The sequence below is a fragment of the Pteropus alecto genome, unplaced genomic scaffold (genome assembly GCF_000325575.1).
Source record: "Pteropus alecto unplaced genomic scaffold, ASM32557v1 scaffold166, whole genome shotgun sequence".
NCBI classification, from domain to species: Eukaryota; Metazoa; Chordata; class Mammalia; order Chiroptera; family Pteropodidae; genus Pteropus; species Pteropus alecto.
Genome location: NW_006439757.1, coordinates 6,537,728 through 6,554,639, shown reverse-complemented (window position 1 = coordinate 6,554,639; position 16,912 = coordinate 6,537,728). Strand labels below are relative to the sequence as shown.

Here is a 16,912-nt window from a genome sequence, read left to right as displayed (position 1 = left end):
GACGAAAGGGATAGATGAGAATTTGAAGATTTGAGGGCAAAGTATTTTTAATAGGTAATCAATAATCAACACAATAAATTAAAATGACAAAATCCTATAGAAGATGAGTACACATATTTATATATCTGACCTACTTATGTTTAACAAATAAGTGTCATCAACACCATTTTAATTTCTAAATCAAAACTGCAATCATCACTAGTAATATATCTTGTATTCCTTTAAAACTTTGGAAGATCATAATACATACACAGGAAATATGTAATTAATATGGAAACAACCCAAACGGAAATAGATAAATTCTAATTATGTACTAGAATTGTCTTTTTCTTATTGACTCTCATCCTCATTACTTCAAATATCTTATTAATTTTTTTCACTTGAAATGGTAGTATACATTTCTGTAAAAAGTGATTTAATGATACTCTGATATAATTCTTGACAATATTCCTCATCAGTATGTATTATCTTAATCTTATTTAGCATCTTTGGTATTTTTTAGCTTCTCTTTTATCTCATTAAATGCCTAATGCATGTGAAAAACATTCCTCTACATTTTTTATCCACAGAAATAAATATTAATCTATGTAATCTGAAAAAATAAGAGTGCTATTGTAAAATGGGACCTAATAGACTATACTCAGAAATAATAGCATAAAGTGAAGCAAAGAAAATTCAGGCTGGCTGTCAGGAAACTTTTAATAGCTTTGTAAAAATGATTGTGAGTCTGGTCAGGGACATCTTATGGGGACAGCATACAAATAGAAAATAATTCCCTGCAGAGCCATTTATTTTACTGTTGAATAGTTTCGTAGCAAACAAAAGGGTGGAAATTGCTCTTGGTTCAGCAATTGTTTGGCTGACAGTTATGTGTCAGGTCATTCACACTTTCTGTTATTACGGCAGGTTTCACTGGTGGTTTTTACACAACAGCATAGAATTTGTAAACAATTTCCCCATATTCAGAGCATTTCATCAACCTTAGGTCTCACTTTTTTTCTCACCTCTTCATGCCTCTCAAGTACATATTTTATATAGTGTTTGAGTCTCACGAAATAGGTTCTTGTCAAAGATATTTAATATACTTCTGAGGGAAAATGTTAGACACAGAAAATAATGTTTCAGTAAATTGATGGATGAAAGTACAATTCTGTCCTCTATTTCTGGACATGTGCTGGGGAAGGATTTCTGCCATCAGGTTTGTGCTGCCTGTATAAGGTTGCCAGAGGCTTTACTCAGGATGACCCCAAAGGTAGACATCTTAGAATGACTATGGTACATCCTGTGAAATGGAGTTAATTTCATACCTCTGAAACTACCAGAAGCATACATTATATGTTTAGTTTTTAGGGTTTTTTGTTTATGTCCTGGAAGCCTGGAACAATATGTGCTGTTCAGAGTTCAGTACTGCTGTTATATGCTCCCAGTGTTTTGGCTGGACCCCACAACTTCTGGACTGGATATCAAACATTAGTGGACACTCCAGGTCCTCCTTTAATCAGATCTAAAATTTGGAGAACAAAAGCATAGACCACATACTGAGCTTCTCATTCCACAGTGCTCTGGTTTTTATATTATTTTCCTAATTTTATGCAAACAATACATTTACTTATTATGGTTGTACTATCTGAGAAGAGTTACATTATTGTCATATTTATTTTAATCACTAATTGTCAAATGTGGTTTATCTGCTGTCAGTATTATCTTTAAATTAAAAGAAATGCTTAGTGGTGTTGATAATGAAAACTTCATTGATTTTGTTTTATGATTATTAAATACAAATGGTGAATGAAATCTCTGATGAAAAAAATGTTTATTCAAGTTAGAAAAAGAAAAGAGTGTTCTAATTTAGCTCAAGCATTACTAACTGAAGTATACAAATCAGTAAATTAGGCATTAGTAATCAATGATCAGATCTATGTCATAAAACAAGTGAAAGACATAAATCAGTGTTTATCATTATATCATTATCATATAAATATTTATCATTCCACATATGTAATGTACAGTTCAACAAATTTCTCTTCTTAGTAGTTTCTCTAAGTAAATTGAGAGAATTATAAAATCAACAGACCAGTCAATAAAAGAAAAATCTGAAACAAAAATAATGAACTAAATGACATTTCTTTTACTTGTGATGTGTCTGCCTACATGAATCACTAAGGCTCACATAGTCCTTCAACATTCATTTAATTGACAAAGTGCAGGAAAGGGGGAAATGGAAGATATTTTTGCCTCATTGATGGCTGTCCAGCACAAACCACACAATAATCAACCATAAGGCAGTTCTAGGGTAAAGGAGCAGAATAAAAGGGCTTGGGAAGTTTAAAGGATTTTGTAAAATTTGCCCTTGATGCCACATTGAAAAATTAAGTAACCATTCTGAATAACTACCTTATTTTAATTTTCCTAAGCTTCTGATTCTCCACAAATTAGACGACTTCTTTAATCATTTCCAGTGGATTTGGTAGCTTTTTAAAAGACCAGGAATGTGCCATGGCAGCATTCACTGATGTTCCAAGAAGTTCTAAATATACTTTAGTGTGGCCTTTGTGTCTCGTAAAAAAAGCTTGAGATTGGGAGATTTGGGAGAAAACATTAAATTTATTATGTAATTCTGAAGTTACTGAGTTATGAATAGATAATGACAAATGAAAGGACTATGTCTTATCAGAAATAAAGAATTAGGGATTTGATATCAAGAAATTTATTTTAAAGGGTTATCATTCACATCAATTTCTACATACATTTAATGAGCTTAAATATGTACTATATACTGTTTTGACTGATTTTACTTTCTATATTTATATTTATCAATTATTGTATTTAACTTTTGATCCTGAATGTAGTAAAGCATCAATTAATTTTATCCAGACTATGGCCATGCCCATGTTATAATTTAAGATATTCATTTTATTTTCTATTTTCTAAATTTTAGGATGAAGTCTGCCCAAAAGCTGAGGGAGATGAAGTTCAGAGGTGCGTGTGGGCCTCAGCTGTTAATGTCAAAGACAAATTCGTTTATGTTGCACAGCCGACCTTGGACAGAGTCCTAATTGTAGATGTGCAGTCCCAAAAAGTTGTTCAGGTATGAGCGATTCCTATTTTTAAAAGTGATTTTAAAATATATTTACTTTGATATAATAGTCTTTACCAGGTGACTTGTGCATTGACATCTGACTGTCATTTATAACTTGCTTCATTACTTGGATAACTGGAAAAATAAATAGATTTTCTGCAAACCCTCCTCTTATTCTAATCTTTGAGTCTAATGAATTAAATAATTTAAATATCTTTTCTTTTCAAAAATTAGATTCCATGAACACATAATAATACTAAAATGACTAGTTTCACAAAAATCATCCTCAGAGTTGCTTATTCTAGTTATCATTCCGGAAATGGTATTGTATCTTTCTCATTTGATTCTTAACAAAGGCTGAGACAACAGTAAGCTTTGCTAGATAATAGTAACTTAATAGTTTCTACTATGATAGTAAAACAAGTACTAATATGTACATAGGTCAATGACAGAGAAAAACATTTCTAACAAACATTGCCATGGTCGTGGTTATGAAAAACTATTTGGGTTTGGGCCACGAAATATTTCATTCCCTGCTCTTTCCAAGAATGTTTAATCTGGGCAATTTGCTTGAACTCAGTTGCACAATAACCAAGGGAGAGTATAGGATTTGCATCCATGCAGTCTGGCTCTGCTACATGGGCCCTTGACTATTATGATCTATGGCTTCTCAGCTCAGAGGAAACAAACTTAAAATAGCATTGTGAGATATATACAACCTGCTAAATGGAAGTAATTACTATACATATCTCATAAAGTTATACAGTAAGCCCTTATTTAACAGAATTGATAGGCTCCGTGACTTTAAACAAAACAACATATAATGAAACCAATTTTACCATAAGCTAATTGATATAAGTAAGAGTTAAGTTGCTCACCAATATTATAATGAAACAATGTTGAATGAATTGACTTTATTGGAGGATCTGCTGTATTAAGGATTAGAACAATTAATGTATAGAAGGCATTTACAACAGAGTTTGTCATGTAGAAGAGCAATATACCTGTTTGCTATCAAAATTTCTGAGTAACAGTGGATACTAACCATTCCTTATATTCACAGAGATTTTTTTGCACTAATATTTGTTTGAAATTGAATATTGAAGTAGATGATAGTTCTTTTAATGTTGATTCCTGACTAGAACCACTAAAAGTGCTAAGACGTACAAAGTTAGGGCTTCTCATCTTAACAGCTTCACAGGAATTTGTGTAATCATCCATCCATCCATCCATCCCATATGCGATTATTGATTACCTATTATGAGACATATTTTACATCACAAATAAAAGAATAAAAAGTGTTTCTATTAGAAAGGTCTGAATTTCCAGGTTATGCATTTAAAGTGGATAATTAATGGTTCAATTTCGAATATGAGAATGAGTAATACGATCATGAGTAAAAGAATGAATAACTGTTCTACTAAAAAATTCTAAGGTAAGGCCTCCAGAGTTACATAATTCTCATGTATAATGGTCTAATATTTAATGTGAGAATATATTTTTCTGTGTATTTTACCTCTTATATTTCTGTCTCTAACAGTGTTGCATTTTTGACCAAATTGATTTTATTTAGATATCTGCTGCAACACAGGGCAACAAATTGCACGCATTCTGTTTGGGATTATCAAGACTGTGTAGCCCATAGATTAATATTAGAAATATGTTTAAGAAATAATCAAGCTGGTCTTTAAATTCAATTTTCAAACTAGAAAACTACACTGAATGAATATGTATTACCTACTAGATATTCGAAAGTGAGGAAAGCAAACATTACTTACTATTCATATAACTTCCATTTCCAGGCAATGATGTAAAATTTAAAATTAATAGAAAGTATAAATAATGAAATGTTCATGCAATGGTAAAAAAATCACATAAATTATATTATTCTTTATAGTGCCTATAATTACTATGAAATACTAGGAAAATGTAAAAGGTATTATACAATGCTCAAATATTTTTAAAAACCATACTGTGATATAATCATAGTATGATTTTTATTTTTATACCACATTTTTTAGGTTAGAAAACTGGGCCTTAATGTAAACGGCCACTCCTTATGATAATCATTATATAGATTTCAATCACCATAAATAAGTATTGCCTGATTTTAAATATTACATAAATAAAAATGTATTGTATTCACTATCTGTATCTGGCGACTTTGGTTCTACATTACAATTGGAAGAATATTTTATTTGAATGTAGCTGTTAGTGTTATTGTTTTTTTTTTTTGTTATGGAGAAATCAATTGAGTTAATTCTCATTGTTGATTTTGTATTTGAAAATTCACCTACTCTCTTGAATTTATTTAGAACCACAAAATCAATACTCATGGCTTTTGTGGTCATTCACAGGCAGATGAAAAATTTGTTACTGAACATGTACCTTCCCAGCTGGGGAGACACACTGCCTTCTTGTTTCAGCTCTCATACTATAAACAAGTGTTCTTTTCATGATCTATTCAGTGCTTTGTTTTTTGCATTTTTGTATTTTTGCTGGAAATTTTGCTGTTTAAAATGTCCCCTCAAAATAATGTTAAAATATTTGTGTAAGAAGGTCATGATGTGCTTAATAGTAAAGCTTCATTCAAGCGAGTTGTAGTGCTGTTTGGTGGTGAATTAAATGTTAATTAGTAAACAATGTATATTAAATAAAATATCTTTGAACAGAAACACACATGAAATAAGGTTATATATTGATCAGTTGAAAATGATGAAATATTGTGACCAAAGATGCATAGGAACCTAACTGTATATTTCCCCTAAGCAATGGTTTAATATTGAGAAATTCAGTGTTTGTGGTGATTTTATAGAAAATCTACCACTAGTAATGAGATTATTTGAATATATCAGATACAATTGATCCATTAGCAGTAGAAAGGATAAATTTCAGGAGTCTATTCCAGAAGGAGATAATAGAAAGACAAAGAGAAAGTTAATATTTATGTCAAAATAAGTATAATGAATGAAAATTGCCTATAATATAATAAAAAATAACATATGCATACTTATATAGATATATTATATATACACATTTTAATTATAATTTTATATATCTGTAAATTTATTATATAATAATAAATTTATTATTATTAATTTATTATATATAATTTAATAAAGAATAATACATATTTTTATTATACAATTTGTAAAATAAAATATAGTCAATCCTCAAATTTAGAAAGGACAATGAAATTTAAATGGACAATAAATGTCAATACCTAAATATACTAACGTAACACAACCAAACATCACAGAAAAAGGAAAATCTTAAAAGGGCAGATGAAATACTACAAGGACAGCAGCAATTTTCTCAATGGCAATAATAGATGCCAAAAAGTGAAATAATAGTATTCAAAAACTAAGTAGAAATAAAATATATTCTGACATTATTTGGTCAGTGAAAAAATAATTCTAAAAGTACTAGAAGAGTTTATTACTAGAAGATATTGCCATATGATCAAAGTGAGAAGTATGTGATACTTCTATACTTGATAAATCAACAGACAAAATTAATAACATGTGAACTGAACAACAGTATTACTGTGTTTGAACAGATATATGTATTAGCCTTTGCCTCCAGAAATGATTTAATGTACACTATCACTAAACATTTTACTAACTTAGTCTTTTCAAGCTGCTATAACTAAATGCAACAGATTACATATAAATGGACAGCTTATAAACAACAGAAATTTATTTCTCACAGTTCTGAGTCTAGAAAGTCCAAGATTAAGGTGTCAGTGGGGTCCTGATCTGGTGAGAGCCCTCTTTCTAGTTCACAGCTAGTGTCATCACATGGGGGGGGAATGTCAAGGGATCTTTGTGGAATCTTTTTATAAAAGCAGTAATCCCATTTAGGAGGGCTCCATCATAATGACCTAAACACTTCCCAAAAGCCCCACCTCCTGATACCATTATCTTTGGGGTTTAGGATTTCAATATATAAATTCTGGGGGACAAACATTCAGACCATAACATTTACTAGATATTTCATTTAGTGAAAATGACCACATGCCAGGATATAAATTAAGTCTCAAGACATATTGATGAAACAATTTTATACTGATTTCTCTGACATAATGTTAAGCTAACTATTAATAACATCAAAATAAATTTAAAATATTGATGTCAAGAAACTGATAATTATAATTAAATATATTGAATCCAAGTAAGTCTACATTTCAAGGGTATATGGCTACATTAAAAATAAATAATGGACTGAAAATAAAACATTTAACCACTTAACTTTGGAATTTAACTAAAGAAAATCAGAATAATCTAAATCAAAGAAGGAAAGTATAAATCAGTTCATAATGCAATAAGGTAAAAATTGATTTATTCCAAAAAGACTAATTAAAAGGACTCTCTTTGGGAATTTTGGGTACATTAAGTCTAGCATTCTTTCTGAGAGGGACACGACTTCTTGAGGCCTACTGTCACCTCTAAATATCAACTTAAAATTTCAGATATTTATCACATAAGATTAGCTCTCAAAAAATTAAAATTTTCTGTCTTTGAATTTGTCTAAGTTCTTTTTGAAATCATGTATAATTTCAGTCTGTGAACCTCTTTAGATATTGAATTCCATAAGTCTACTACCTGCTGGGTGAAATAATACATCTTTATGTTTGTGTTAACATTACCTTAGAGTACGTGAATTTTATTTATTTATTAATTTCATTTATTTATTTATTTATTTATTTATTTATTTATTTATTTATTCTGTGTTCACCACCCAGAGTCCAATTTCCTTCAGCTACCATATATCTAATCCCCTTTACCCACTTCACCCTCCCTCAAACCCCCTATATTTAATCACCTTTATCCTATCTACCTCTCCCCTCCTCCCCCACCCCCTACTCTCTGGTAACCACCAGTCCATTGTCCATGTCCCTGAGTCTCTGACCTGCTCATTTGTTGCTTTTAGGTTTATATCCCACATATGAGTAATATCATGTGATTTTCAACTTTTTCAGTCTGGCTTATTTTGCTTAGCATGATCATCTCGAGGTCCATCCATATTGTCGCAAATGGCAATATTTCATCTCTTGTTATGGCTGAGTGATATTCCAGAGTACATGAATTTTAGTTCTCAAAGGTGAATTATAAATATCTTAAATACTCTAATTTTATATTTGAAAATACTTCATCTCTTAGAATTTTAAATTTCCCCAAGAATTTTCCTAATTTAAAACCAATGTGTAAAAGACATATTTTATAGACTTAGATATTAAACTCTGTTTTATAAATTAATAATCCAAACAATTTAAGATTTAACACTAAATAAATAATATTTCTAGCTACTAAAAAACTAAATCTACAAAAAAAAAATTATTTGTGACTTAAAGCTTTATTTATATCCAAAGGCAGAGCACACTTTTAAAGTCAATTGCAAAGTAAAAAGCCAATTTTGTAAAAGGTAGAGCATCTTTTCTCAATCTGACCACTCTTTTCAGCTGAGTCTAGATTGAAAGTCAGCCTTTTTTGTATCCAAATGAAGTTATACTTCCTGATTGTATGCTGTATTTCTGTTTATTTGTTTTTAATTTGAGTATATAACATAGAGGTAACTAAGAATATCAGTTATAATAAAAATTTAATCATCTTCTAAACATCATAGAAAATACTATAGAATTTTCCTAAAAATATGCATTTTAGGGCTAAACACAAAGATGTGAACAGCAGTTACATTTTACTATTAAATTTAAAAAATTCTTGACAACATAAGAATTTACAAATGTCATGATAACTTATTGCCATTAGAATATATTTATTTTCAGTGAATACATCAAAATCACTTCCATCTGCACCTTTAAAAGTAAAAGATCACAATTTTTAAATGGAATCTGTAACCTTGGTGTTGCTTTAAACATCAAATGATTATTGCTTTTCCTACTATTAAAATTTTGTAAGAATGGCATACAACTGATGTTTTGCTCTATAAAAGATTAACTAGTAAACAAGTGACCTCATTTTGTCATTTGTGGAGCAAAATCAGGTTCTGCTTGGATGCAGAAGTGGCTTATTGTTACACCTCAGGAGTATTCTTAAGTGTCATCAGCAGTCTCTTCTAGCCATTAGCACATTATCTTGAGAATCTACATCATTAGTTTAAATTAGGTTCACTTAATTAGCCAGCTGGTACTCTCCTTGTCAGACTGATAAACAAGCTGTGCTTCACTGTTCCTTCATGTCAACACTAAACTCCAAGTTCTGTGTATCTTTGTGGCTATTATCAGTATTTTGGCCTTGCAATATAAGCCATCTTTATAGAAGTTGATACAAAAAATTCATGAATATTCATCAAAAAATAATGAAGAATTTGTGTACAACTAGGTATGTTGGAATTTTGAAGGAGTTAAAGGTTACAGAACAAATAAACAAAGAAAAAAAAAAACCCTCACAGTACAAGTAAATTGTATCCTTAAACAGTGTTTTAAAATATTAAAGGGCTTTCTATGAAAAATCTATTTTATCATTATCTTTATAGAACTACAACAAATAAAACCTTTTTATCATTACAGTATAGAGTATATTATAAACATATTTTTATGAAAGACTATGATAAGAAATTAATTCATCACAATAATGTAGCACTTTGACAGTAGTACTTACGTGAGAAATTAAGAAATATGGAACTTAGGACCTAAATTTGTAGGTCACTACTATTAATTAATTACAAAAACAAAATATTAGGTTAATTGAAAGATACTTGAAGATGTTTAATAAATCAATAAATCTTTCAAAGAAGGATTATAACTTAATTATCTGAATATCTATCACCAGGCATTCTATGTAGGTTAATTTTGAGATGAAAGATGAGCTAATACGATGCTTTTGTTCCAATGACATATTCTAGAATACTATCTTTTATCTTATATAATTTTTTACTAATAAATTGTTGGTAGCTCCAGAAACAACAACAAAACAACAACAACAACAACAAAAGTATACGTACCAATGGTCTCCAAAGTGGAATGTCATGTCTCATCTTTTCACAAGGGATGTGAAAGATGACTGCTTGTGGGAAGGGAATCCTAGGATGTCATTTATAGTTATTTTTTATGTTAAAAAAGGAAACATCTTTTATATACAGACTAATCAATATTAGAGGCCTGAATTCTTCTGTATATTAGATGCTGATGTAACACATAGTGGACATGAAGGTATCTTGAGATGAGAAGGAGAGTTTTACAATAGGGGGAAATCAATGTTGGTATCCTTAGTCTTTTGTTCACTTTTATCTACACAAAGAGGAGAACTGTAGTGTGTATCTCAACAGAAAGACTATTGCAAAGAATAAATAAAAATAATTTATATTCGTAAAATATTGAGAAAAAATTATTCATAGTAAGCTTGGTGCAGAATTTAATTGTTTTGTTAAATAATAGTGATCTTGATAAGAATTAATTTTCGCTCATTGTTCAGTTTTGCAATTTGCCTTTCCTAATTATGTTCTAAGTTCATAGGTATTGTATTGCTCTAAACAAACACAAAAAGTTTACCTTCTTAGGGCCTAGAATACTAAAAACGTAAACTATATAATATATAAGTTAGTAAGTGCTATTAGAAAAGATAAAATGGTAGAGCAAGGCCACATGGGACTGGGAAAGTGAAGATGATGGGAAATGTGCAAAAGGGGAGAATGGTTACAGTATTAAATAAGGCGGTCAGACAGGCTCACTGAGAAGGTGATCCTTGAGCAAAGATGTCGAGGAAGCAGACATTGGGTTGGCTTTTTTACCGGTCCTGGGAAAAGTCTTCCAAAAGGCAGAAAAGTGGCTCCTTGGATGAATAGCAAGTTGATCAAGAGCATCTGGATTGGAGATATCAAGGAAAGAGTAGTAGGTGAGGGGTAGAAGAAAGAAGACTGGGGAGTAACAGGTCAGGTAGTGCCCGGTAGTCATTATAAGGACTTTTACCTTTTACTCTGAGAGAAATGATGAGACACTGCAGTGTTTGAACAGGTTAGTGTCATGGTCTGTTTAATGCTAGCAACAACAAAAAAATCTCTCCGACAAATCTGTTGAGAAAGTTGATGAGTACAAAGTTAGAAGTTAGAAAGCATGTGATGAGGTTAGAGATGATGGAGGCTCTGTTCATGGTGGTAGCAGGGGAGGTACTGCTGCAGAGAGGTCAGTATTTGAAGACTGATCCAATCACGTTTCCTGAGGTGTGAGAGAAAGAGGTCAGCCACTGATAATAGAATCTTTGTAATTCTTTGCATAAAATGTGGAGAAACATTTTAACTATTTTATAGCACAGATGCTTACAGGTTTAATTGTGGCAAGAACATTTTTAGAAGTGTCAAAAAAAAGTGCCTTTCTCTTTTACAAAACTAATGGTCCACATTTACTGATCATATAAAATGATTTCTAGTGTGTACTAGCAGATGTTTTGTAAAATCCAATGCATATAATTTATCCCTTTCAAAAACTGATGATATAAGTAAGAAAATATCTGGTTTTTTGACTGAAAATTGGATTACGGCAAGATTATCCTGAAGAAGGATTTTTGGAAATATTTTATCATTGTTACATGATTTTGTTGCCGAAAACCATGTAAATGTTCCCTCTAAAATGTGTTACATCTACACACTTTAAAACTTGTAAATGGATTTTTCCTAAAAGCTAAACATTTTCCAAATAAAATATGTCAGATGTATTTTATTCATTTTGATCTGCATATCTTTTTCAGTTCTGGTGTGCTTTTACAACCGAACACCAAAATAAAATGAATTAAATACCAAACCTTTGAAATGCTAAAACATAAAATGTTCAGAAAATTTGGAGATTGTTGAGCAGACATTTTTTAAATTCTGAAGTTGTCTTGAAAATTAATATTTTCCTATTTCGAATATATCTATCTTACTTTACATGAAGGCAATTAATGATGGACTGCCTTCCGAAACCTCTTGAAACCTATTCTCCTAAGTTAACTTTACAAAATAGTGTCTGTCTTCCCCTTTATAAAATATTCATACTTCAAGACTCAATTAAAACATCACCTCTTTCCTTTATACTTCATGCTGGATTGTACTTCTTCCTCTGAGCTCTCATGGTATTTGGTCCTTATTTTTATTTTGTGACATGCATCAAGTTATTTTAAGTTCTTCTTTCACCCTCTAGCCTATAAATTCCTGAAGGGCAAAGACTGTTAACTCCCTCTTCAAGGTCTCACTTTCATCATTTGCTAAATAAGGGTATTACATTTCTAACTCTGAAACACTATGATGCTAATGGTCATGAAAATATCTGTAGTTTAATTAATTTTTTTATTATTAGGAATGGTATTTCCATAGTGCTTAATATTCACTAGGCACACCTTACACACTTTGTATTTACTATCTCACCAATTATTCGTGACCACCATTTGAAGTAGGTCTCAACACTGACTTCATTTTATGATAAATGAAACTAAGCCACAGAAAAGTTTGGTAACTTATCAAGGTATTATTATTATTATTTTTTAATATAAGTGAAGATGCTAATATTAGAAGTCAGCTTCAGAATACATGCTCATAAGCATTGTGTGTACAGACTCTCAGTGATTCTCCACTAAGTCTGTGCTCCCTCGGGGGATGTTACTCAATATATTTGAGCCTCATTGGTTTCTTTCCATCTTCCAAAAGAGAAAAAAACAAAGCAAAACAAAAGAATGTTTCTTATACATGAGATATAAATAAGAGGGCGACATATTCACACATTATTGTCAGGATTTAAACTATGAACTAGGAAGGACAGCCTTTTATATGTAGAGAGGTTTCCACATTGGGAAGAAACAGATTATCAAATCCCAGCCCTGCTAATGAATTGGTAGATGACTACTCTTAAAACAGAGTTTCAGTTTCCTAATCTGGTTTTTATATGGATATTAACATAACCTATGGGTTGTGGTATGCCATATAAGATAATATTTATAAAAAGACCTGGTAAAAGAAAAGGAACTTATGAGAGCTAGCAAACTGGAAATTTTCATTCAAATTGTCCCCTGATATTTAAAGATATTTGAAGATCTTTGCTCTTCTATTTATTGTGTCCTAACAATTGAATAACAGTGAGGTCTTTGTTATTGTTGCTTTTGCTGTTTTATTGAACTATGTTATCTTTAACATTTTAAAGACCTAAAGATTATTACATTTTAAGTTACATGAAAAACAGTCTATTACAATCAGACATAGATCAAGTTTAACACGTAAAGGGGAAACTGAAAAATCAAAGGAATTTTATTGCTTTGTTATTAGTGTAATGATTAATGATGGCTCTTTTTTTTTTTTTTCTTTTGGTTATATCTGCATTGAAATTATCAATCAGTAAAAGAAGAATTTACATAAAGCATCTGGGATACACTGGAGCACAGTTAACAAAATACCAGACTAACTATTCCTTAAGCAATAAAGCCATTTAATTATCCCAAATAACATCCAGTCTAGGGATAGTTATTCTAGGTTTATGCAGCAACTCAAGGTCTTTATTGAGAATTCTTTCACTTTTTTCTGGCTGAATCCTCAAAGTGTTGGCTTTTCCTCCTTGAGCTTAGTGTTTCATGGCTTTAAAATGGCTTTGGAAATTGAGGCTTACTATTCTCACATGATGAAATTCAAAGCAGAAGGAAAGAAAAAGTTTGGTATAAGAAAAGTTCTTCCTGTTACTATCTCTTTGAATGAAAATGCAATATTAGTCTTAGAATTTACTCATCATATTAAACTTTACAATGTATAAACTAGAATATGCCATGTGACCATCCCTAGCCTCGAGAGAGTTTGGGGGACTTAGTACTTGTCAAAGAAAAATGGAATTAGTCATTGGCTTGTATCTCTGGTGCTCACCAAATGAGCTACCTTCCCTGAGAACATTGCTGCCCACCTGATACCAATACAAGATCATGGCTCTGTTAGCCAGGAAGAAAGGGATGATGACACCGTTCGAGAAATGTTTAAATAGGTTTTTTTTTTCCAGATAATATTACTTCAGTAATGCAAGAATATTAAGCATTTGAAATAGATAAAAAGCAGGGCAAGGCTTTAGAAAAGAGATAATTTAACAAAACTAAATTGCCAGCATATTAGTTGAAATATGAATCTCCATATGTTCAGCCATGAGTGTAGTTTAACTAAACCCACTGAAAAGAAGATTACATTATGAACTAGGACTTGGGAAATTCTTTAAGGATATTCAACAGAGCTTTGGAAAAATGCTTTCAATACTGAATAAAGGCTGTTTTATTGCATACAATTTGTTTTATGTTATAAAATTTATATATGCAACTCCTACAGGAAATTACTTTAAAAAAGTGTTAGCTTGTAATATAAATAGCTTAAAATTAAGGTGAGTGAAGTAACTGCCTGGAAGCAATTTGTTTTCTGGAAGTTTTATTTTAAAGAAATGTTAAATATTATAAATACTAGCTGAAAAACACATTTACCAAATCACATATTTTCAAAATTTGCTTTCCCTCCTTTCTGTGGTTTTAGATTTCTCATTAAGGAAACTAAATTAGGTAATCTGTTACTAGAGTTACAACCATATATCAGATCATTGGCATCTTAGTATTATAAATAGTCAAATCCCATAACCAGCATTGGGATAGAAAAGCCCAGTGTATAAACATAGTTCTTACCTGTATTCGATGCATACATTAATCACTTATATCTTGAGTTTCTAAATAGCTATTTTCATAGGTAATGACTGAGGATAATAAGATTTTCTGAAATGTTACAAAAACATATTTGAGTAAAGTATCATATTTCCAAATTAATCAAATAAGAGTTTAGAAAACTAGATAATTAGCAACATAAAATTTTAATCTGACATCTAAACTCTTAGATTCTTCCATAATTTCTGGCCTAGTTTTAAACTGAAAATCGTTTTTTTTTTTTTTTTTCCAACTCCTGTTTATTACAGGCAGTAAGCACAGACCCTGTCCCAGTTAAATTGCACTACGACAAGTCGCATGATCAGGTATGGGTGCTAAGCTGGGGTACCATGGAAAAGGCCTCGCCGACACTACAAGTAAGTACATGTCAGGGTATGTGAGAAAATAACAATCTTTAAAACTTTGTGTACCTCTTTGGATATTTATAGCCATTTAACTATGATATTCTTCCATCTGAGGACTATACCTTAATCATATCTAGATCTGCGCAGAAAAAGGAAAACGGAAAGTTGATACTCAGTACTTTTTTGGATTGCAACATATTGTAGGTCACATTCATCAAAACTTAGATTTATATGCTAAAAGAATAACTTGTGATGGCACAGCTAATGCCATTAGAAGAAAAAAAAAAAGTCAAAATTTACCTTTAAACAGTTTCTTGTGTTCCTCCAATTTTCATTAGAATTTTCTTATTTCTATTTCTCTCCCAAAATGGGGCCTGGAGGGTTGGGCATGTGAGATAGAGACTAGGAGAGTTAGACAAAGTCTCAAAGCAGTTCTTCATTTTTCTCCAAACAGATGATATATTGTTATCTGAGCATAAGCTCATTTTTAATTAGGAAATATGTGGTATCATTTTGGGGGAATTTGTTTATGTCTTGAAGTTGTTTATTTGAGAACTTGACAGATACAGAGAAAAATATGGTATGCATTTTGACAATGACTCTTTGGCGCAATCTTTAGATTTTTGGACTTATGAGTTTAAGAGTAAACAGAGGGAATGCGAAAAAACGTTTGGCCCGAAAAATGTGTTTTATATTTTTCTTAAACTGCCTTGTGATTATAGCACTGCCTTGAATACGTCTCCTCTTACAAAGTCCTAAATCATTAACCATTGGCCATTTTTCAATAAATCTGTTGAATAGAATGTTATTTTTAATTAGTTCTCGCTACTGATACTTCTCATGTTTTTGAAGTATTTTCAGTATTGCAATATTTAACTACAAGGGAGAGGTCTATTGAAATGAAATCTTAACTATCAGAATGATGATTCATTTTATATTTTACTGGAAATATATCATTTGAAACATCTGAAATATGATACTATATTTCAGTTATCTATTGTTGCAAATCAAATCACCCCAAAACTTGATGTCTTTAACAAAATTAAAGAATGACTTATCACACAAATTCTGTGGCTTGGAAATCTGGGCAGTTCCTTTGCGGGTGTGATCAGGGAGCACACAAATGGCGGCAGTTAACCGATAACGAGATGAAAGGTCCACAATGGCCTCACTCTCACGTCAGTCATGTGGTGGTAGTGCTTAGCTGGGCATATTGTGTCTCCTGCATGTGCCTGCTCATCCTCTAGACTGATGTCTGCACAGCATGGTGTTTCCAGGTTACAAGACAGTAGACATTGCAAGGCCAGTTAAGATCTAGGCTCTCGGATTCACATGAAGTAATTTCCACCACAGCCTATTGATCAAAGCAAGTTATACCATCTGCCTACATTCAAAAATATAAAGTAATAGGGCCAATCTTTTGCAGATAATTGGTAGAATGCTCTATCACAATATGATAATAGGCTCTAGTTATTTGATATTTTGTTCTTAAATTTAATCTTGACAAGATAAATAAAACAGGTCAATATATATGATTAAAAAAAAAACTTTAGGCAAACTTCTTTAATATCATACAGAAAGGGGAAAAAGAGATCCGCAGAGGTATTAAGTAACTTCTCACGTATTATCCCGCCATCTAAAACTGCATTAATTTTCCTCTGAATGTCTAATAAAAAATTATACTAATAAGATTTAATGAATGAATTTTTAAAATGTTTGCTGAGTGGGATCAAAAGGTAAGTCTCACATCTGAAAATAAAAAATAAAATGTAAGAATTGAGAAGTACTCTTAAATAGTATATGCAAGTATTTGTATTTACATAAAGTAA

At 31.2% G+C, this 16,912-nt stretch overlaps 1 protein-coding gene across 3 annotated transcripts in view; it reads left to right on the top strand.

Moving 5' to 3' along the window:
- FSTL5 (follistatin like 5) overlaps nucleotides 1-16,912 on the top strand; it is a 498,432-nt gene that overhangs the window by 434,243 nt on the left and 47,277 nt on the right. For all 3 annotated transcript variants that reach the window (XM_006917006.2, XM_006917005.2, XM_006917004.1), the window contains 2 exons: nucleotides 2,939-3,088; nucleotides 14,988-15,095. In XM_006917006.2, coding sequence (XP_006917068.1) covers nucleotides 2,939-3,088; nucleotides 14,988-15,095 — 258 coding nt within the window. The remainder of the gene's footprint in view (nucleotides 1-2,938; nucleotides 3,089-14,987; nucleotides 15,096-16,912) is intronic.